This window comes from Nymphalis io, chromosome 5 (assembly GCF_905147045.1).
Source record: "Nymphalis io chromosome 5, ilAglIoxx1.1, whole genome shotgun sequence".
In the NCBI taxonomy this organism is placed as follows: Eukaryota; Metazoa; Arthropoda; class Insecta; order Lepidoptera; family Nymphalidae; genus Nymphalis; species Nymphalis io.
In genome coordinates, this window is record NC_065892.1 from 8936766 (window position 1) to 8960133 (window position 23368).

General features: G+C 31.9%; 3 protein-coding genes across 3 annotated transcripts; all 3 read left to right on the forward strand.

Moving 5' to 3' along the window:
• Window positions 1–899: 899 nt before the first annotated feature.
• Window positions 900–7317, forward strand: LOC126768812 (protein aurora borealis). Its single transcript, XM_050487155.1, has 8 exons — window positions 900–1247; window positions 1323–1487; window positions 1715–1851; window positions 2170–2255; window positions 2410–2595; window positions 4812–5054; window positions 5461–5752; window positions 6225–7317. Exons 1-8 carry the CDS (start codon window positions 1129–1131, stop codon window positions 7049–7051), a joined length of 2055 nt encoding a protein of 684 aa, XP_050343112.1. The 5' UTR covers window positions 900–1128; the 3' UTR covers window positions 7052–7317.
• A 2265-nt stretch (window positions 7318–9582) lies between these two features.
• On the forward strand, window positions 9583–18754 carry LOC126768816 (pancreatic lipase-related protein 2). Its single transcript, XM_050487160.1, has 11 exons — window positions 9583–10255; window positions 10459–10576; window positions 13673–13820; window positions 14162–14323; window positions 14441–14536; window positions 14620–14767; window positions 15334–15560; window positions 16148–16313; window positions 16792–16930; window positions 17946–18137; window positions 18431–18754. The coding sequence occupies exons 1-11, from the start codon at window positions 10153–10155 to the stop codon at window positions 18516–18518; spliced, it is 1587 nt and encodes a 528-aa protein (XP_050343117.1). The 5' UTR covers window positions 9583–10152; the 3' UTR covers window positions 18519–18754.
• Window positions 18755–19302: 548 nt separating this feature from the next.
• On the forward strand, window positions 19303–20464 carry LOC126768834 (THUMP domain-containing protein 1 homolog). Its single transcript, XM_050487183.1, has one exon. The coding sequence runs from the start codon at window positions 19459–19461 to the stop codon at window positions 20314–20316; it is 858 nt and encodes a 285-aa protein (XP_050343140.1). The 5' UTR covers window positions 19303–19458; the 3' UTR covers window positions 20317–20464.
• Window positions 20465–23368: the final 2904 nt, after the last annotated feature.

Sequence of the window (23368 nt, forward strand, 5' to 3'; positions counted from 1 at the left end):
CAACCAATTATTGTAACTTGAATATTTAATAAAAAAAAGTTTTATTTACAAATGATCTCTACGATTGCGTAGTAGGTTGCGCTTTTTGAAAATAAAGAAATGTAAGTAAAAATGCGGTATTACCAAAATTACAACACTCACATTGTCACACAATGTTTTGTGGGTACACATTTAGATTTATAAAAGTATTATCGAAATCGCAATTTCATAATAATACTTAAGGTTGGTTTTTAATCATATTATGTTAATTATTTAATATTTTATTATTCATGTGATTTCATAGTAAAATGTAATATTTTAGCAATATATATATATAATTATTTTAGCAATATATATATATATATATATATATATAAAAACATTCATAAAAATAAAAAAAATATGTATTGTACCTCACAATAATAGGTACTGTAAAACAATAAAACGCATTAATGTAATACTTACATATTTTTTTTACTTTCAGGTTTATAAGTGGAATTTGAAACATGTCCATTATTTGCGTTTAATATTTATGTCATTATGTTTAATTTAATAATAATCGCGACAAACTTTTTAAGAAAAAACTGTTATTTTGGAAGTGCTGTTATTTTAAGCTAGCGTTTAAAAAAAATGTAGAAATAAAAATGTATGTAATGTACTTTATGTAATTTATGTAACGGACTCGCAACAGATATACATAAAAAATGCAAAAATACGAGCTTTTAAAACAATAATTTTTAGTGAATACAATTTAAAGCTTTTTGCACCATTATAGCGATTAGATAAGTAAGTTTTTGCATCTGGCAGCACTGACCTACTTCCATCGAGTTTTAAATAGTGATTATAATTTATTACCTGTGCAATGATCGTCTCATCGAGTTGTCCCTATAGTAATAGTTCTCTATGAGTTATCCTTAAAATGTAACTGTCATTATTGTCAGTACTCAGTAGCTTTAAAAAACATTTGTAGCTGTGAGAAGCTACCTAAGTGCCTAATACTTATCTTCATATAATTTTATTCGGTTTTACCAGTGGATTCATCAAATTTTCGTATTTAAACTCTCCGGAACTGTAAATTATTATTTTTATATGGATCCACGCGAATAGTTATTGTTGTTTAGGTAATGTAAAGTTTATGCTATTTTCGAAATGAGTGATAAAAATGATAATTCTAGTAATAATAAAAAATCTACACCTCCAACGAGTAGTAAGGTTCGCAATCCCTTTGATAAAGTTTTAATTGAAAGCTTACACAAACCAATATGCAGGTACGTATATTTAATTTCTTAATTATTAATAAAATTTATATAATTTTTTGGAAATTAACGAACTATTTTTTTTAGTCCTGGTATGTGTAAAATGTACAAAGCGTCTAGCAATGGATCATTCAAATGGGATATAGATCAAGCATGTACCTTGGTACCCGCCGACATCGTAGCTTGCAATAGTCAGTTTGAACCATCACCTGATCCCGTGTTAGAAAAGATAGCAGAGGAAGCAAACGAGAAGTATACATTTTAATATTGCAATATTTTGCATATATAAAAAGCTATGCATTATAATAAAAAGTAGCAACTTTATTTTTGCATAAGTTTAAATTTTAGATACATTTTCATTAAATCATGTTCTGTATTAATTAACAATGATTCATCTATATAGTCAACAAATTTACCATAAATATTTGATGATTATGAGATAAATGTATGTAATGTGATATTACTGTTTCTTTTTTCAGATTTTTCTCACAAGAGATGGTGATGCCTAGTCCACTGGAAATTTCCAAAAAAATAAAACCACTGCAAACATCTGCTGATAGTAATAGTCTTATCATCACTAGCTTTGTTAGTGAAAAAACTACTATAGTTAGAGAAGGTGCTTTTTCTATATCTATTAGATAAAAACTTATCATATAGTTTAATTGTTAAAACTATTCCATAATTATATTTCCATTACATTTTCCTTAATAACTAACTATAACTAGACAAAGCAGTAATTGGATCCAAATTTTTTTTTAAAAAAATTCTTTTCTTCTGTAAATGACATTCACTGAATTCAAACATTTAGCTGAATATTTTATCTCCACTATATATAAGTTATTGTAAAAACTTGAATGAACCAATTTACAATAAATATTTATAAATGTAAGACCTGAAAATTTACACTGTCTGATTTACTCTTATTTTGCATTAGCTGCTGCTCAAACTATGCTGACATTACCACCAAATCTTCCACCTGAGATAGAAAACATCTTACAACCATTCTGTACTTATACACAGGTTTGTTATTATGATTTTGAACTATTTAACTAACATAAGTTATGTAATCATTAAAAAATAAAATAATAATTTAATTTTGATTTTAGATATAAATAATTATATTTTAATAATGAGATAGATTTTTCAAACAATATAGATAACATTAAAATTTCAGGAACAGGATATATATGGTGAATATGAAATGACAGCAAATGGTTCATTAAGACGGAAGTTATTTTTTGAGGAACACAGTGATATGGAACATGACGAATCCGAACAAACTGATGATGAGATAAACATAGAACAGCGTCCTCTTTCTAGCTATGAGGCTCATACGCCTGTGTTATTTAGTCCTGATTTGGTAATATTTGCAATATACCTGTTTTCTTCGACTTTTAAAAGTCGAGATGGCACAGTGGTACGAACGCGTGAATCTTAATTGATGAACGTGGGTTCGAACCCGGGCAAGCACCTCTGAATTTTCTTGTGCTTAATTTCTGTTTATAATTCATTTCGTGCTTTTCGGTGAAGGAAAACATCGTGAGGAAAACCTGCATGTGTCTAATTTCATCGAAATTCTGCCACATGTGTATTCCACCAACCTGCATTGGAGCAGCATGGTGGAATAAGCTCCAAACCTTCTCCTCAAATAGGGAGAGGAGGTCTTAGCCCAGCAGTGGGACATTTACAGGCTGTTACTTTTTTTAACTGTTTTTTTATTTATTTACTCATAATGATGACAATTTTTTCAAGAACCCATAGTAAATATTAGGTCCTTACATATGAAATTGGCGTTTTGTACGGGTGGAATATAAAGTCAATTTTGTTTTGTAAAATATATTTCATTAATCAAAGTATGCACCGTTGTTATCTATGCGCTTTTGCCATCTCATAGGTAGCTCATTGATCCCTTTACTAAAAAAACCATTGGGACGAGAATCAATAAACTCTTTGGACTGTCGCATCGGAATTGAATTTTTTTCCTTGTAAGAAGTTGTCCAAATTCTAGAAAAAATGGTAATCTGTTGGAGCAAGGTCTGGGGAGTACGGTGGTTGTCGCAGACATTCCAATTGTAGCTCATCTAACTTACTGGTTGTTTGTTGTGCAGTGTGTGGTCTTGCGTTGTCGTGAAGGAGCAGTGGCCTAGAGCGATTGACCAATCTCGGTTGTTTAGCAGCTAGTTCTTCCTTCATGGTTTGCAGTTGCTGACAATAGATATCTGCCGTAATCGTTTGGCCAGATTTTAGAAAGCTGTAGTGAATGACACCGGCGCTAGTCCACCAAACACTCACAAGTAACTTTTTCTGAGTCAATTTTCGTTTAGGGCAGGTTTTGGCTGGGTCTCTAGGGTTCGGCCATTGCGACGAGCGCTTCCGATTATCGTACAGTATCCACTTTTCATTACAAGTAATGATTCGATTTAAAATCCCTTCATTATTGTGTCGGTTGAGCAAAGTAACACAGCAGTCGACGCGTGTTTGCAAGTTCGATTCACTAAATTCATGTGGTACCCATTGTTCAAGTTTTTTTACTTTCCCGATTTGCTTCAAGTAGATTAATACAGTTTTATCACTTACCCCGAAGCCTGCAGCTATCTCTGAAGTGTTTTGTGATGGATCCGTTACCACAATAGCCTTTAATTCTTCATTTTACACTTCGGTCTCCGGCTGTCCACGGGGTTGGTTCCGAAGGTCGAAACTTCCAGAACGAAAACGTTGAAACCAAAAACGCTTGTGTGCTTTCTTTTGCGACACCAGCGCCGTACACATCATTAATCCTTCGAGTTGTTTCTGCAGAACTGGTGCCACGGTAGAACTCGTACTAGTAAATATACTGATATTTCATGTTTTCCATTGTGCGGTAATAAGCGACGCCAAAGAAAAAAAATAATGAAGAAAAAACAAATGAATGACTGTTTTCAAAATTCAAATGTACCAGCTAAATGAATTTATAAATTTGAATTTGGAATTCTTAACCAAAGAGGAGATATTTCAGACCAAAGTGGTCAGTACGACAAAACGCTAATTTCATATGTTCCTTACATAATCCTAATAATCCTAATAATAAATATCATAGGTTATTCACATTAATTCAATGTCAAAGTTGTTTATTTGTCTTCACACATCTTGGAATATGGCTATAGGAACGATAAAGTGGGAATTGAACGATTATACCTTAGAATAGAGATATGAATATTTATATTATGCAGTTTCAGTTACATAAAAAGTAAATTACTTTTTTTTGTGTTTCTTCTTATTGGAATTTGACTTTCAGATTCAAATGAAAATGTCAAATTAATTTACACATTTTTATTCATTATTACCTGGATTTGTTGATGGTGACGCAAGCTGTGCATATATATTCTGTGGGAAGATCACTGTATGGCTTTAAAAAACTGGTTTACTTCCTAGGTCAAAATGTAGTATACTATAGAAATCAATACTGTCTAGGGATGGTCCAATATTTGTAGTCTCCTAACGTATAAACTAATATAAAACAAATTTCTCAGACTTTATTTACTAGTGCTTTTATTAAATCTATCTCTATATTAAATACAACTATATTTAATTTTACAGAGTCGTGACTTAGTAGCCAAAGGTATGAAAAGGACATTTGGCACCCCACTCCACAAAAGTCAAATAAGTAACAAACCATGTTACCGTAACAAAATACTTGATGTTGTCGATTTTGGTGAGCCCTGTTTTAGCCCAATTGAGTTCAGGACGCCGAAGCGCAGTAACCAGGAGTCAAAAACCCCTTCATCGTTAGCAAGTGCCTCTATATCGCCTGTCGCCAAAGCTACCTCCAGTGATGATGAAGTAAGATTTAAAATTATTTCTACACTCGTTTTAATATTCATTTGATAATCATTCATCTTTAGTTTCTCTGACTAATTGACCTTGACTATACCTCAACCATCATGCATATGATGATGAGAAAAAGCATTGCTATGTATCTGTATAACATACCACTTAGAAGTAAAATTTTCGCCTATGTGTTATATTTAATTGGTGTTAGATAGAAACAAGTAGCTAATGTCCTTCCCTGAGAATCAACATTGCTTCAAATCTTAACGAGATTGGTTAAGTAGTTTGCTTCAGTAGCTGTGCTATGTTTTCAACATATTGCAACATAGGTCTTATGTTCATTCATTTATGTTTAATTTACATATTTCAAATGAATAAAACAATGTTTTTTTAATGTCATATTTATGTATTTTTCTAGAAAAATAATTTCACATCTCCTGAATCTGAAACAATGGCAACTTGCCTTGATTGCATTGTATCTGAGCCAGAGAGTGAGAAGAAAGGAACTTGTTTTTGTAAAGTAACACCAAATAATTCGATTTTGAAAAGAAGTACTTCACTAAAAGATTCTCCACACAAAACAAGGAGTGGATCCTTTCTGGAAAAGCGCAGTGTTAGCTTATCAAGTTTGTCTAGAAGTCGGTCAGTTCAAAAACTCGACTTCAGTAGAGACATGAGTATTGATAGTTCCATTCATAATAATTCACAAGGTAATTTATTTTGGATTACTTTAAGACTAAAAATAAAACTGACAACTAGTTATTAGTTTTTAAGTATTTAAAAGATTTATTATCTTTTAGTTAATGAACAAATATGAAATATACTACATGTCTCTCTTATTCGAGAAGTATTTGCAAGTTGTTAGCGATAAAATGTTTAAGAGGAACAGAACTTCTATGTTATAATTATTAGAATGACATTTATTTCTGTTAGACGTTGTTGGTTATTTTTTTTTAAAGTGTTTTGTTTTTCTAATTCTGTAGTGTTCGTTATTTCTTTATTAATGAAAATACTTTTCAATATTATTGACTTGAAAATAAGTCTGATTTTGACAAATTTGGATGTTGGGCTGTGATGTATATATCATGATATAGATATATTAGATTATTTGTAAATTAGGATCTTAATTATTTTTATTTACCCATGTTATAACTATTCTCATATTTATGATATATATTTCAGTGGATTCCGAGAGCTCACCAGTTAGTAAAAAAGTTGTATGGTCTATAGAAGAGGATACCAGCATCCACCAATTTGTACAAACTGAATCTATAAATAAGCAGTCACATGAAGTACAGTCTTCCACTAAAATACTTAGTGTTAATTTATTAGATGATACTCCTATTAAGAGTAAACGCAAAACAAATGTTTTATCTCATGAGATTAGTAAAATTCGTGCACCAGTCGCACTTAGCCCATTGCAAATGTCCTTAGATAGTAGCTTAGATAATTTTGATATTCCATTAAGTATGGAGGATAAGAAGATAGATTTTAATAATGTTGATCTCAAATTTTTGACTGATAATGTATCTCAGTTGGACTACAATACGAATAGTACAAAAACCGGAGACAGTTCGACCAGTTTCAAAAGAGTTGATAGTGGGTTTAATGAGAATACATTCTACGCAAACGCTTCTAGTTACTACGAAAGTGCCATAAAACCTTCAGAGTTGACTGTAACTAAAATGAACACTAGTAAGGCAGCTTTAAAAGAAATATCAAATGTAAATTGGATGAGGGTCGATAGTGGTTTCAAAGACGAAACTTCAACCGATAGTATGCAGTTCTATCCAACCAGTGAAAGTTCAAACAAGAAGTCAACATATCGATTTTCAGAAGTGAAAATGCAGGATAAGGAGAATATTGAGGAATTTGATAGATATCTCTTACAGACCCCGAATAAAAATGATGCCACATCAATGTCTGACATTTTCACTGAAGACTTGACCTTTAACTGTAATTTTTCATCAACACCTTCAAAAAACAAATCGCGTAAAGCTAACTCGTAGTGTTTCACTATTTCTTCAACTCTGTGGTTAATTTTAACGTAATATGAATTTTATAAGCATTTATTAGTTTGGGTATGTATACAATAAGATTGGTATGTTTTGACTAGAATCCATTATTGTGGATTTTTTTTAGTTAAATTATGTTATTAAAAATATAAAGTTATATAATTTAAAAATAATTGATTGCTACCTAGGAACATTGCATGAAATAATTATATTTGAAATCGTGTGTTTACTCAGGTAAAGAGGCATTTAATAAAAATAAGAGACTGAAAACTAAGATTTTTTTTTATTTCATTCTTTTGTTTGTTTTAATAATGATATATTTTAAAATTTGATTTGAAAAGCATATGTACCAATTGTTATTTTTATTTTTAAAACTAAAGATTACATTAGGTTTAAGAACCTGTTCGTGGTGCGCAAGATACAAGTTCGATTATAAAGCTTGAAATTATTACTTTCTTGGGCAGTTTTCACCCCTTTTTTGTTGTTTGTGTTTCTTAAAACTAGTTAGTGAGTGGGCTTTTGTCCTGACTGGACTAAAAGCCAGTCTGGGTATGTGGCCCGAGGTTGCCCCTTTACCCGGACTAGTCCTCCCCAGTAAGATTATCTTGCCGAGGTAATCCCTAGGCCTGAAAGGGTCATACTTAACCCGGTGTCTGTCTTCGTTATGTGGTGTTCTTTTTTCTCTTAAAAGGTGTGTCTAATCTGTGAAATTGTCAACTCCGGTGGTTTGTCATCCTACTGCCATTAGTGGCCCTAATCGTCGCTGCTATCGAAGCCTGCAACGGGGCAGATGTCAGGTGATAGTAGTTGTACTGTTGTCTCGATGCATCACGTCGCTTCTGACATACCTCAGGGCTTCTACTATCATTCACAGTTTTGCTAGATCTACAACCGCCGTTTCTGGTGCGCATACTTCAGGCGCGAGCGAACGTAGGCTCCGTAGTTCCACGGTTTGGTCTTCAGTGCTAGTCGGCATGTGAAAAGATCGAAAAAGCAGCTTCGACCAGGCGGCCGCGGTATGATTCACCACCTTATCGACGTTGCGCAGCTTGCGATCGAAGTGACACCCCAAGTAGCAAACTGAAGTTCCACGTCCTGGCCTCGAAGGGTGATTCTAATTATCCTCCACCAGGTAATATGTTTAAAGACATACACACTATCATTCCAGAGTCACTGACTTATTTTTGGAGCAAGTTATTGTGAAAAATAAATGCATCAGTTTAGAGCATTTAAAATTAGTATACACAAACATTAGCCATGGTATTATGAGTGCTGTTCGGCATAGGTCCTTCAAATCTAAGTTACAATTAGGTCTCCGTATTACGAAGAAATATTTTTTAAATTCTTTGAAAAAAAGTGTAGATACATTTTTAGTAAAGTGTAAATGATCTACATTTTTTATCTGAGCTATGTTTGCTGTAAAACTCATAGTTTAGCAGAAAAAGGAAAAAACCATTTTCGCTACCTTTTTTATGAACAAAGTTTTTTGCAAGGAGTATCGATGTTTTGCAACTTTTCACAATTAGTTTATAATAGTATTTCAAACATTTTTTGGCTCTATGGGAATTATTGTAACCTTCGATGTCTAATTTGACTGGACTGTTTTGCAAGTTACACAATCAACATACATACTGGTGGTAGGGCTTTGTGCAAGCTCGTCTGGGTAGGTACCACCCACTCATCAGATATTCTACCGCAAAACAGCAATACTTGATATTGTTGTGTTCCGGTTTGAAGGGTGAGTGAGCCAGTGTAATTACAGGTACAAGGGACATAAAATCTTAGTTCCCAAGGTTGGTGGCGCATTGGATATGTAAGCGATGGTTGACATTTCTTACAATGCCAATGTCTAAGAGCGTTGGTGACCACTTACCATCAGGTGGCCCATATGCTCGTCCGCCTTCCTTTTCTATAAAAAAAAAAAAAAAAATACAGTCTATATAAAAAAATATATTTATACATATGTGTATGTCACTTAAGCCTAATATTATATGAACAGAAATGGCCCCGATCTAGTTTTATTATATATGATTTAGATTCTTGAAGATGATTGCTATTGTAATACAATATTTATTAGTTGTTTTTACTATATAAGTAAACAACGATGTAAGTGTGTGATTATTATACATCTGCGTCTTGTCACGTCTCATGTTTCCCGCGCATTCCATTTATCTCTTGTCAGATTTTAATTAACCTTAGCTGTTCACGTCTATCAAAACAAATTGTGGCCATTAAAGGAATTTACTTTTGTTTATTATAATAATGATTCAGTTGTTTGTGTAAAGTTCACGAAATTATATTTTTTTAAGAATTTATCGTGTTACAAAGTCCATTTGTTGAGTTAATTATAAAGGCTATCATTATTTACTACATAAGTGTGTTTTTAAATTGGATATTTATTATAAATGGGAAACTTAAAAACAAACATTGAAACGTCAGTGCCGGATATAACATTTGATAGGTACTCACAGTAAAAAAGTATTATGAACAAATAAAGTAGGTACCTAATTACAAGATCCTTTTTAATAACTGCGAATGGATTTTAAATATTTAAAAAAGAGTTGCTATAAATATCTTTCCTTGCTTATAAAACATTGCTTAATAAACATTCAGTTGATTTTCCCCTACACAGCGTCATCCCGTCTAGACGTTTATTAGAGGGTAGATAAAATCAGCTTAGTAATCATTACATACAAATCGTGGTATACTGTTCCTAATCATTAATTACTGTATTCACAATCGAGCAGACTGTTCGTGCGTCAATAGCATTTAACAAATAATCGAGTATTGATAACGTCGTAACCCCTCTTATCGGCATATCCCGGAACGTCTGCGAACTACCAGCAATGCGGATCTATTAGTCCATGATACGTACCGAAGGAGGTTGTATTCAGTGCAATTATGAACTATATAAACAAGATACGCCTTGAAAACAATTCATTTCAAACTCAGACGAGTTAATAGTTGTACGGCTTAACGATACACAGGAATTAAATTTCATTACTGATAAAGTACAGTGACACAGGCACGTAGGTCGAATTTCGGGTTCATATAACATTGTTTCGTTAATACGGTCGTTGGGTTGTCGTTTCAAAATGCTTAACAAAACGAGCGCGACTTTGATGTTGCAAACTATTATGGTGTTGATGGAAAAACAGAATTCGACAGGTGTCACCAACTTTCCTAGCACGTTCTATGGTTAGTTCATTTTATGATAATATAAATTAGAAAAAAATTATGGCTCGATGATGAACCGGTTTTATTGTTATCCCTAGACAAAACAATAAATATATTTTTTTCTCTTTTCGTTTTGATTGCCTAAATTTGTAATGTTATTAAGATGCTAATATATTTTTAAAGTATTATAACAAATATACTAATAATTTTTATTGTATTATAAGAGGATGCGGAGTTGGAGCGATGCTACAATCCTTATGGTTGCTTCTCGAAGGGCTATCCATGGACGGAACACCGTCCTGACAACTATTTCCCCGTGTCTCCTGAATCGCTGGGTGTGCGGTGAGTGCTATGTTGTAGTTTCTATGCTGGTTCATTGTTTTAGAGTAACTTTTACCTCAAGTATTATTTAAATACTTAGATAATATTTTCACAATGTGTGAACGACAAAAACTCATAATAGAAAAAGATCCCAGTTGTTTAGAGATTAGTGCAGATTCCATTCAAGTATTCATCCGTCTCTCTTCCTTAAATGTAGATTTTTATCATAAACTAACAAAGCCTCTTTCTTTTATGTTAACAATTGTCAAGAAACTTTCACACAACTAAACAAAGTTTCAACTCAATCGGCTTGAAAAGATTAGGAACGCATACCGCACCAACAACGGAACATTTTTTTTATATGTATAAAATTTTGAACTATTACAAAAAATTCCGGAGACATTACGGCGAGAGTAAGAATTTAAAAATTTGTCAAAAAAAAAACGCTGAGACTTAACGCTAGCGAAACGTTAACGTCAACGATATTAACCAGTAAAGTAACAACCTATAAATGTCCCTACTGCTGGGGTTAGGCCTATCTATAAACCAATATAAGTACCTATTTATAGAAATGATAGCTAGTTACTACGATGAAATTGACGTGACAATATATTCAGTTAAAAGGCAAGTCTTTAATTTGTTCTATGTTTTTTAATATGTAGCTATGTAATGTCAAGGTTTAGTTAGCCGAGTGGAAAAAAATCGTTTCGGCCAATTTGCTGTCGAACGTTGAACAAACTACAATGTATTAAAACTCTATTATGATTATTAAGATTATTTGTAGATTTCTAAAATTCTAAATAAAAATTCGGAAGACATATTTGTCATTATCTTTAGATGTCGCAGTATTAATAATGTAACAATAAAATGTATAATGTAAAACATTAATTAAAGCTTTTTTTGTCCCTAGGCTCTATGAATTGGTCCATGGTGCTTAATTCTAAAAAAAAAATGTAACGCATTATACAATAATTTCCGAGGTTTCTCTTTGTTTTATTAATTATTTTTCACCGTTTATTTCTGTAATGTTTTATTATTATCTTTACAGTATATCATATACATTGCATTTATACTCGTGATAGTCGGTTGGGTTGTGCGTATACAAATATTTATTTATAGAATATAAATGTGTCATCGCACTTGAATCTTCTAATATTAGTTTGCGCCTAGTTTTATCTATTTGACCGAATTTTAAACCCCTCGTATATGATTTCTAGAATAATTATCAGTATCTGCATACAATCTTTCTTAATAATTTGCCCTTATCATAACACAGTATAATGTAAACAAATATGTTTTTCATTTGTGTAGTTTTTGCGTGTCACAAACACTAAGACACGAAATCAGTTATGATTTCATTCGTAATTAGACATAGATATAATGAACTATATTATATTGATGATGATGTATAAATATAACTTAACAAACTTAAAACAGATAGGAGGTAGGACTGAAATAAAATTTTAATAATATTTTGAATAAATATTCGTTTAGTTGACTCTTATTGTAATTAATATTGTTTTTTTTCTTCCTTTTTATTTATTCTACATTACTTTTATCAAGTTGATTGAAGCTTTCGGAGAATAGGTATACACCATTATATAAAACTATTATTAAGAAAGTTTGGTGAAAGAAAGAACTGGTGGTAAGGCTTTGTGCGAGCTCGTCTGGGAAGGTACCACCTACTCATCAGATATTCTACCGCAAAGCAGCAGTAATTACTATTGTGAGTTAGCCAGTGTAATTACAGGCACAAGGGACACAATATCTTAGTTCCCAAGGTTGGTGGCGCATTGGTGACGGTTAACATTTCTTACGATGCCAATTTTTATGAGCGTTGGTGACTACTTACCATCAGGTTGCCCATATGCTCGTCCGCCTACCTATACGATTAAAAAAAAGAATCCCAAAAAATAAACAAATAATGCCTTATCGCTTCAATCGCATTCGACGAATCCCAATTTGTTTCTTTTTGGAGAAATTTGATAATATAAATCTTTTCTAAACTAATATTATATTCGAAATACTTTTGTTACTTGTTGATAGTCGAGGGTGTGTCCTTTACTTTATGATGTCATTAAACGTGTAAAGATAAGTTTTGTTTATTTTAGACTCGCAGTCAATCGTACGAAGATTGATAAGACCTTTTTAATTAGGTATCGTTCAAGTAATCATTTCATACGATGCAACATGCGCATCATATTCGATGATAAATACAATTATTATATTTTTTCATTTATGCTTATAAATAAATGAAGTATGCCGTCATAATTATAAAAATAGGTAATTACTTATGAGTATTGTCTATGATTTTTTTTTGCAGTTTACAAATTTATAAAAAAACATATGACGAACTTATTTAATTATTATAAGTTATTACAAACGTGTTGCATGCTTCGTTGCTATTTTAAAATAAATTTTGTACCTTATAGGTTTAATGACATAACTAGTCCAGAATATCGTATTTTTCTGTTATAGTTTTGTTTATGAAACGCAATAATTAACAATAATCTTTGAACGTTCTTAATCGCCACATATGTATTATTATATTCGTAGTACTCTCGGTCCACAAATCTATGTAAAATAATACGTGCACGCAGCAACACGTTTCACAGGTATTAGAACACTGATTTTATACGAGTTAATAATAATTCGATTCTTATATAAATATATTTATGACTTTTCTTTGCCCCTAAAACGTTCTAAGTACAGTGTTACCTAATTAAAAATATAATAGTACAGTTCATTGTGATAAGACGGGGGCTCGTCCGTGACATCGTTCAGAGACAAAACACTTATCCGTCTCATTTCAATTGCATTGTGACGTATTATCAATAAATAAATAAGTTGGTCATTTGTAACGTGTATCATATTGAAAGGGTGTAGACCTTTGGACTCTGCAGGGTTTGTCGTTGGTCGAAGATAACGAAATTATACTTTAAAATAATATTGACGAGCCATTTAAAGCTTTTATCAAAGCTGACTATCAAAACATTAAGTTTTGCAATTGATTGAATATAGGTTTATAGCGTCAATGAAGATAACAATAAATTTGTTAGCGACTTTCGGATTTTTATATTTTAATAGTAACTCTTTAATATTATTCAATTGTTGCAGATATGCCGTGTTTACGAGACGGAATCGAAAGATACCCGTGTTATTGCAAGCGAAGGATACGGCTAAAATTCGAAACGCTAATCTGGATTCGAGGGGCCCCTTTTATTTTATTTCTCACGGATTTTTGGAAGGCGGACATAAGCACTGGGTTAGAATTAAATTATATTATCAATGAAATATTATTTAACATTTAATAATAAATCAATTTAAAGCTCTTGTTAATAATATATTAATAAATAAAGTATTTTAATCTGTCCAATATCATATACATAGATGCTGAAAAAGTTTGGAGTCAGTATTCATTGATAAGAATATTTATATATTTATTTGCATATTATAAATACTTCTAGTTGCATATTATAAGTGCAAGTAGTAGCTTTATATTTAATCTGTTAGCCTATTTTAATTAAGTATATTTTGTCTTTTATACTGTAATAGATTCGTAAAAAAATAGAAGTAGTTTAATAATTTAACTGTAAATTCTTCTAGATTCAAAATATGGCGGATGCCCTTTTAAATTTACAAGGAAATAATGCAGCGACCGTAGTTGTAGTTGATTGGCGTAGAGGTTCACAACCACCATACGGCCAAGCAGTGGCTAACATCAGACTAGTTGGTGCCATGACCGCTTACCTCATACATAACATATATGTAAGTAAAAAGAAATAATCCAGATATGTAGTACATATTATTATCATTAGTTAACACTTAGTATTCCATTACATTATTCTTTCTAATACAACTAATTCATAATAATGTATGTCATAGGATGTACTACAGTTATCAGATTTGGACAATTTTCACTTTATTGGCCATTCATTGGGAGCACATTTGGGAGGATATTGCGGTCACACGTTACAAAAGGTGAGGAATCTCTCGATCAAATAATAACAATACAATAAAGTCTGAAAGGTAACTTGATTCTAAATTTGTTTTTACTTTTTCAGAAATTTAGTCTCAAATTGGGAAGGATAACGGGCTTAGATCCTGCTGCGCCATATTTTAGTAATACTGTGACTTTAGTACGTTTAGATAGATCCGATGCTAGCTACGTAGATATCATTCACAGTAATGCCATGCCCTTATACTTTTCAGGTAATTGTCATATATTATTATACAATTATTCGCTCACTTTTGTTTTAAGGTTATCGTATTTTTGATCGATGCCTATGGAAATTAATTTATCTGAATTTAGGTCTGCGAAATTATTTTGTATGTGATACTCGACATTAATTATAATAATGATAATACGCATAATAATAGCGTTTCACTGTAAGTGCGTTTCTCAACATGTCACGAGTGAGATACGAAGCGAGCCTGTGGAAGACTGTCGTACCCGTCATCGTAGTAAAAATTAAATGTTCGTTAGTTTTCTCTCATTAACCAAGTTTTGCTCCGTAAATTTGCCGTCCTAAAATCCACACCTTACCGTAGTAGCCTTCTCTTCAATTCTTAAAATGGAAGTATATTTTTTATCATGTTATTTTTCAATAAACATAAATACAGATAATATTTTTTATATAGGTATCCAACAGAATGTACATATCACGAAATTGTGTTTCGTTTTAATTTACCTAGGAAATGTAGACGGCTGTACTTGGCTTTACGATTATATTGCTATTTAATGGGAATTTTATTTAAACTTTTGTAAACGTTTCCAGGTTTCGGTATATCGGAACCAATCGGTCACGTGGACTTCTATCCGAACGGCGGTTCGATCCAGCCGGGCTGCAAAAACGACGCTCCGACCTACCAGGGCATGGACAACGACATGTACAAGCAAGTCGTCAAGTACGTGAGCTGCAACCACGAGAGAAGTTACGAACTGTTCACAGAGAGTGTTGCGCCACCTTGTCCATTCATGGCTATCCAATGTAAATCGTATGAGGTGAGCTATGTCGGCTTGGTTATATTAATATGCTCGACATTTTAGGGTCCGTTTTAGTTATTGACCCCTTGGGCTGTTGTCGTCTCCGCTAACACATACTTGATATTTTTGGAGTGGTAAATTAGTAGTTGTTTAAAAACTAATTAATTATATGTTTAATGTTTTAACAATCATACTTTGTTAACTTGGAAACTTAACTACTCAACTAACCTTAAAATCGAATTAAATCTACCAAAATTATAAATAGAAAACTAACTCTGTCTGTGTTACACTTTCACGGCAAAATCACTGAACCGATTTTGATAAAATTTGGTATAAAGCAAGCTTGAACCACAGGGAAGGACATAGGCTTTATATATATATATCTATAGCACCTGCCGACTCGAAACGCGTGCGTAAACTAGTACTGTTTAAATTATGCTTTGATAAATTATTACAAATAAGGCACGAGAAAACTCAGCGTTGAGTTTTTCTTGGTTGAGAATTACGCGTCCTAGCCACTTGGGCATTTGGGCATGTCGGCTCTAATGTTGGTAGACAGTGATTTGTTTGTAATTAGAAATGTGTAAGATTTTGTTAAATTACAGGCATTCTTAGAAGGAAATTGTACAACGTGTGACCACAAGCATTTATGCGTGCCGATTGGTTTACACTCCCAAAATGCGTATAAACAACTACAAACCGGAGGGCTCGTGGACTCGAACAGTAATATCGCCTTGTTTTCATTAACTGGAAGTTCAAAACCATTTTGCAGTAAGTAATATCATATATCATAGTTTATCTATATAATTTACTTTATATGATTTGGTCAAAGTCGAATTCATCTCATGTCGTGCCTACGTTTTTACACGTATTTACGACTTACCGAGGAGACCAGGATCCCCGATATAGTCGAGATGGCCCAGTAGTAAGAACGCGTGAATCTTAACCGATGAACGTGGGTTCAAGCCCGGGCAAGCACTTCTGAATTTTCATGTGCTTAATTTCTGTTTATAATTCATCTCGTGCTTTTCGGTGAAGGAAAACATCGTGAGGAAACATGTGTCTAATTTCATCAAAATTCTGCCACATGTGTATTCCACCAACCCGCATTGGAGCAGCGTGGTGGAATAAGCTCCAAACCTTCTCCTCAAAATAGGGAGAGGAGGCCTTAGCCCAGCAGTGGGACATTTACAGGCTGTTACTTACTTAATTTATATATCTAGCTATATAGTTGATTTCTTTTTTTCAGGAGTACATTACGAGGTCACATTGAAGGTGTCCAATTCAACTGAGAGCAGGATCCACGGTCCAGACGTTGGTAGAGTTTCTATTACTCTCGTTGATAGGAATAATAATAAAAGTGATCACAAGTTTATGAATGATGAACAGTAAGTTGTTTTTATTGCCTCATAGAATAATTACTTATAATATTTTCATCATATTTTATTTCATATATTTTTACTTTCGCGACTCATTCCGAGGATCCGAGTTTTTGCATCATCTTGTTTTTTTTTATAATGTTTTTAGTTGTAGAGTTTCATCAATAAATTCAGTGATTTCACTGCATAATATATTATTTTAAATATGTATATCTTATAATATTTAATTTTACTTTAAATCTAAATACAGTTTATTCGACTATACTCCAAGGGTTTTAGAATGGTCAAAGAACAACTAAAAAAAATTGTTAAGCTACCACCGGTTCCGACAAGAAACTCAGTCTTATTTGTTTATTTAATAATATTTTTTAATATTTATATAAATGCTGTAGGTAGAATGCGTGCACACGGAACTCTTTTATCTCTGTTTATATAATATTGATTTTTGTTTGACACTGTGTAGTAAATGAGTTGTAACTTTGCGATGTATTGATAAAATTAATTAATATGACGTCAATCAATGTACGTTCAGAGAACTTTTATATACAATTTTTTTTTGCCTAAATACATTACTATCAAATGTATAAATAATAATAATTATTATTGAACCGTAACTGTTTTCCTAATATGATACTTTATATGTTTTTTTATCAAACGTAATTTAGATAAAGCATAATTTTTAATAACTTTGTTTGTACCGTTAGTAAAACAGTTACATATTTAGATTTAAAACCATATCTACTTGTCAAGGTTTATAGGTAATCAATACTCACATTCATATATAATTTTGTATGTATACATATACAGTTTACTATATATATGCACATTCTATAACAATTAGCAAGTTTAAATGATTTATGTGAGTTGCATTTAGGTATTTTACCCAAGAGATTTAAATTTTGCACGTTTATAAATTAAGTAAAAGCTTGTAGCATAAGTATTGCTTAGTTTACGTAGATTAGGTTCATATAAAATTTATTAATTTGCTATGATAAAGATAAAGTGATAATTTTTTTTGTTATAGAAAGTACTATAAACCCGGAGATTTGGATACAAAATTGATGTCATTCAAGGACACTGGACACCCGCCGCTATCGGTTATTGTTGAATGGAAATATGAAACGAACCTCCTTAACCCGATGACCTGGAGATTACTCAAATCATCTAGCATTTATGTTGAATACATAAAATTTACATCAATCGAATATAACACTATGTATGTTTATTTATTTTAAGATTTATCTATTTGCACATATTGACTTATACGTCTTTTGATACTTTGCTCTATAGGTGCAATGTAAATAAGCATTTTAAACTAAAGGATATGTTTATTTAAAGAAAAAAAAATTGCTAAATTTATCTTAGCACCCCCTGCCCTGCCAATACCTCGACCGCTAAATTTATCAAATAATTAAAATTAGTATGAGTCCTCAAATTACATATATTTATAATGTCAATTCCTTAATTGAGCTAAATTTCTAAGATTTATTTTTATATTCTATCTTTCAGTATCACTGTATGCCCGAAACTGAAGAAACCAGTAGTTACGAATCTTCCAACAGTTATGAAAACCAAGTATTGCGTTTTTGGAAAATAATTATCCAGACATTTCGATTGGAAATATTTTTAGAGAGACGCCTTCTGTAACGCAATAGCGAAAATTTAAAGTATTGTAATAGTATTTTTATTAATTAAGATTTATTTTTGTTATAGAACTTTTATTCAATGAATTACAAACTAAAATATGAAATGTACATAATTAGAAGTAATTTAATATTTAATATAAATTATTATAAGTATGTAGTTCCAGCAATAAAATTACTGATAATAATGGTTTTGTTTTGTTCTTTATGGATATTATTCTTAGTTTTTAGTACTGATGCAAAGTATTGCTACTTCATAAAACTACAATAAACCACACAATAGAATCCATTTTATTTTTTTATTAAAAAGTACTTAATTCTCATATTATTTTTCTTAATAATAATAAACATAAGAAATAATAAAAAAAAGTCATGTCTCAATTAATAATCAAGTTATATTGTAAGTTTTTTTATTTAACGTTGTTGTAAGAAAGGGTATCTGGCGTTTATCATGGCTCATTTGACAAAGTGCCGAGTAGAGCATTTCACCGATTTTTTTTCTAGCAGCACATTAAGCGATACTACCAGGTGAGAGAGCACGAAAGGATGACACGGACCTCTAAATGAGCGACAAAATGTGTTATTCGCATGGTAATATCGGAAAACTGTAATGTACAAAGTGCTTAAAAAAGCCAATTATTTTTTTTTATTACAAGAGTTAAAATATCCGTAGCTTTAAATTTATTTTAGGCTAGTAACATAGCTCCTGAGTCGCCAATCGCCATTCTAAACTCAACTGTCATTAAATTGAAGTCACATTTGACAACTATGTTAGCATGGGTGTATCTTAGCGGTGTTATTTTGATTTCATAATTCAATTCACGTAATAATAGTTATATCACATCTTATCCTCTGAAATACGCCTGAAATAAGGTGGAAATTGCTGGAAATACAATGGGCGACAACAGAAAGAAGAAAAAATTCTACTTTCGTAAACGAAGAAATAAATATTTCCTGGAACCCGGCTTTAGAGGCTTCTTCTGCACATGTAACTTCAGGGAGAAAGATTGTGTAAAGGAGATGTATAATTTATTAAATGAGTATGCGGGTAAATTGTACACTGAAGACTACGGCACTAAGCCAACAACTGTTGATTCCGACGAGCGATCTGATACTGATACAGACAATGAGACTGATATTGGAGATATGCTTAGGCGTGAAGTGGATTCGATGAGAAAAGATTCTCAAAAATCTCTCAAGCATAAGAGATTTCAGGTCGTAGAGACAGGAGTATCAAACTGTATTTTTATCAAAACTAATTTACCCAGTCCTGAAGAATTGACAACAGCAATCATAAAAGACTTGACTACGACAAAAGTGCAGAAAACACGACACGTATTACGTTTGCTACCCATAATGGCAACTTGCAAAGCAAACTTGCCCGATATAATGGAATCTGCAGGGAAACTCTTTGATAAATACTTTTTGAAGGAACCTTCAACATTTGCAATTATTTTTAACAAACGATTAAATAGTAGTGCCTCTCGAGATCTTATCATTAAAGAACTCGCTGACTTAATAGTACTGAAGAATGGTGGAAACAAGGCAGATTTGAAAAATCCAGGCCTCTGTATAATAGTGGAGATAATAAAAGGCATTTGCTTATTAAGTATTGTGGATAATTACTATTCATATAAAAAGTATAATTTACATGAAATATGCAAAGAAGAGGTGTGCGATGATTCTGGAGAGACAGAAGCTAAGAAGTTTAAGGCTGACATATCTCAGGGAGAAGAGCAAAGTAAAGATTGATAAATAAATGTATTTCTCTTTGTTGTATTTTAGTGTATAGGTTAAGGCAACTTGGGGCCCCAATACCAATTCTTGCACCAAATTCTTCTCTATTTCTTATCTTTTTAAATACATCAATGTTTACTATATAAATATATGTGTAACTGCATGAATTGTTTTCATTTTTCTCCAATAGTCTACAATAGTTTTAAAATATAAATTATATGATATTTTCATTTGATTTTATGATATGTGGGTATTTATATAATTTTGAAGGCTGTAAAACAAGAATTTATAACAATATTATGTAACACTAAAGCGCGTCACGTAAGGGTGGTTATATAAGAGTTAGGTATATATACAACACTTATATAACAAAATCAAACAAAGTAACAACCACCTATATAAACCTTAACTAAGATAGAAATATCTTTAGAGTTGCGATGTGATTGTACTAGATGGCGCTAATAGTTACATTTAATAAATATTGGTAGTGAAATTATAAATTAAAATTGGTGTTTACTAAATTAAAGTAATTAATATGGGCAGAAAACGAATAACGATACTATTTTCTTTTAAAATTACATCACACGATTAAATGCTTTATTTATCATCTGCAATAACTTAGAATGAACTTAATAAAACGAACGTACGAAGAATAAAATACGGGTCTTATTTTGGAAAGGCAACAGATGCTACAACTAAAATTATCAAAAACTTTTATTAAAACAATAATTCATGCATTGTTTTTCACTCCATAATATATCTGCCGTGTTTCATAATGACTACTATTTTCGTATAAAAATATGATTACTATTTTTATTATATTCTATTTTATAATTGTAATGATTACTAGCTATTTTTTATTTATATTTAAGTATTCTTAAGGCCTTAACGTAAATAATTTCGTATCACGTTTACTTATATTCTGTTGTTAAATAGATTTATTAGGTTGTGATAACGAAATCATGCTTAAATTATTATAATGATTTAAGTCATTTTTCTTAAAAAAGAATACAATTCACTTAATATGAGAAATACACGTTAATCATATAAGTAAATACAAAAAAATATTGAACAAGTGGGTATTAGTAATTTCTTAAACTAGTTCGTTATAATTTAACATTGTTGTAGGTGGGTAAAAGGAAAAAGTAAGGCTACTATTACGTATCGTTTACATAGCAAGTCTACGGCTATTACATATTTATTTCTATTGTATATACTACAAAATTGTTTCACTTGATATATATACATATGTGTTTATATATGTAATATATACATACCTTTTATTCCTAAATAATTATTTATTTAAAATTTAGAGAATTTTTTCGATATGTAGTGTTTTATTGTTTTTTTATATAAGGTAAAGGACTGGATTTTTTTAATATCGTTAGGTAATTTGTTATATAGTTCAGCTCCTTCGTATAACAATATATATATTGTTTCTTCGGTAGGTAGTTCGGGGCGGTCTTAAGCACATATTGTTCTTACTTCTAGTTATACGTTTTTGTGTTTGTCCTTTTCTTGTAAGTGTTAATTTAGATTCAATATTTTTATTTAATAGTTTATGTATTAATATAATAATAATAATAACCCCACCGACGTATCTTTACGCTGCCGACGTGGTGGGGCTTGTGCGCTTCAATGATTCTTAGGGCTATTCTTAGGCCAATAGAGCTACTCATGTTGGATTGGCCTAAGATGAGAAGACAGACCAAGAGAGATACAACCAAAGCCAAGGTAGAACAGCGAACGCCGAGGGCTCCATGACTAAGGGGGTGCTTAGTCGTTAGTATGTGAACTTTAGAGACAAGGGGACCTCTAATTTAATTTACCCTTATCACAGTGAATGCAGGGCTCTGCTGTGATTGACTTTTATGTCCCTAGCTACTCGTGGGAATAATATGATAACTAGGTCTAAAACTAAAAAATATATACAGGCGAACGTGCCATCGTTAGAAGAAGAGTCCACGCAGACTTCTAATTCATCCTCCAAATCTTTATTCCCATCAATCCCTCTTCATCACCAATTGTGTATGCATCTTCACCAAATTCATCATCAACCGGTGCTAAACTGGCGGATGTTGCACAGGAGACAAATGTTGTCAGTGAACCTGTGCCCACCACCAGTGGCGTAAAAAAACGTAAAAAATGGAGTATGGAAATGAATAAATTCATCCTACGTACCTACCTATATCTTACAAATTTAGAATCGGACACAAATTCATATCTTTATTCATTACATATAAAATTTATAGATAAACGTCCGCATATGGAAGTAAGCAGACAGAGAATTGGTGACCAACGTAGAGCTATTATACGAAAGAAATTATTATCGCAAGAAACCATTGATCAGATTTACGATGAAGTTAGAACAGAATTGCAAGTAATCCAAACTCAGATACAACAAAACGCCACAAATCTTAAAACATCCCTTAACACACTAATAGGAAAACGTATGAAATGGACAAATGAATGCAATGAAGCAATTATTAGGATTTATTTCAAAATAACACAATTAGAGACTAATAAGACCGCTTATAGAAAACGTTTGTATGAAGAGTTTATAAACTTATACCCAGAGTTTACACACATTACAGAGCAAAGATTAGCGGATCAACGAAGGGCAATAATAAATAATAAATATATTAAGCAAGATGGATTAACACTGACTAAACAACAAGTAGCAGATGAATTACATTATACATACAAACTAACGGAAGACACAGATAATGAACATTTACAAACAACAGAACAAAGTAATATTACACACTACGATGCATTCAAATCGAATTCAGAAACAAACTCACAAGCTAGGAAAATGCAAAACACTACAGTTACATGCACTGATTCCGTTACTTCAACCCCTATCGATGAACAAAACATAGAAAGTGTCACCCACGATTATGATATGACCTTAGAAGTAAACACTGAAATAGAAAACACATTCGTTCATGCTCTAGAACATTTTTGTGATACTGAACCAACTAGCAGATCATACATTCCTAAACAAAGGACTTCTAAAAAGTTTTCGTTAGTAATGAAATACATGGATACGATGATACTGACAAAA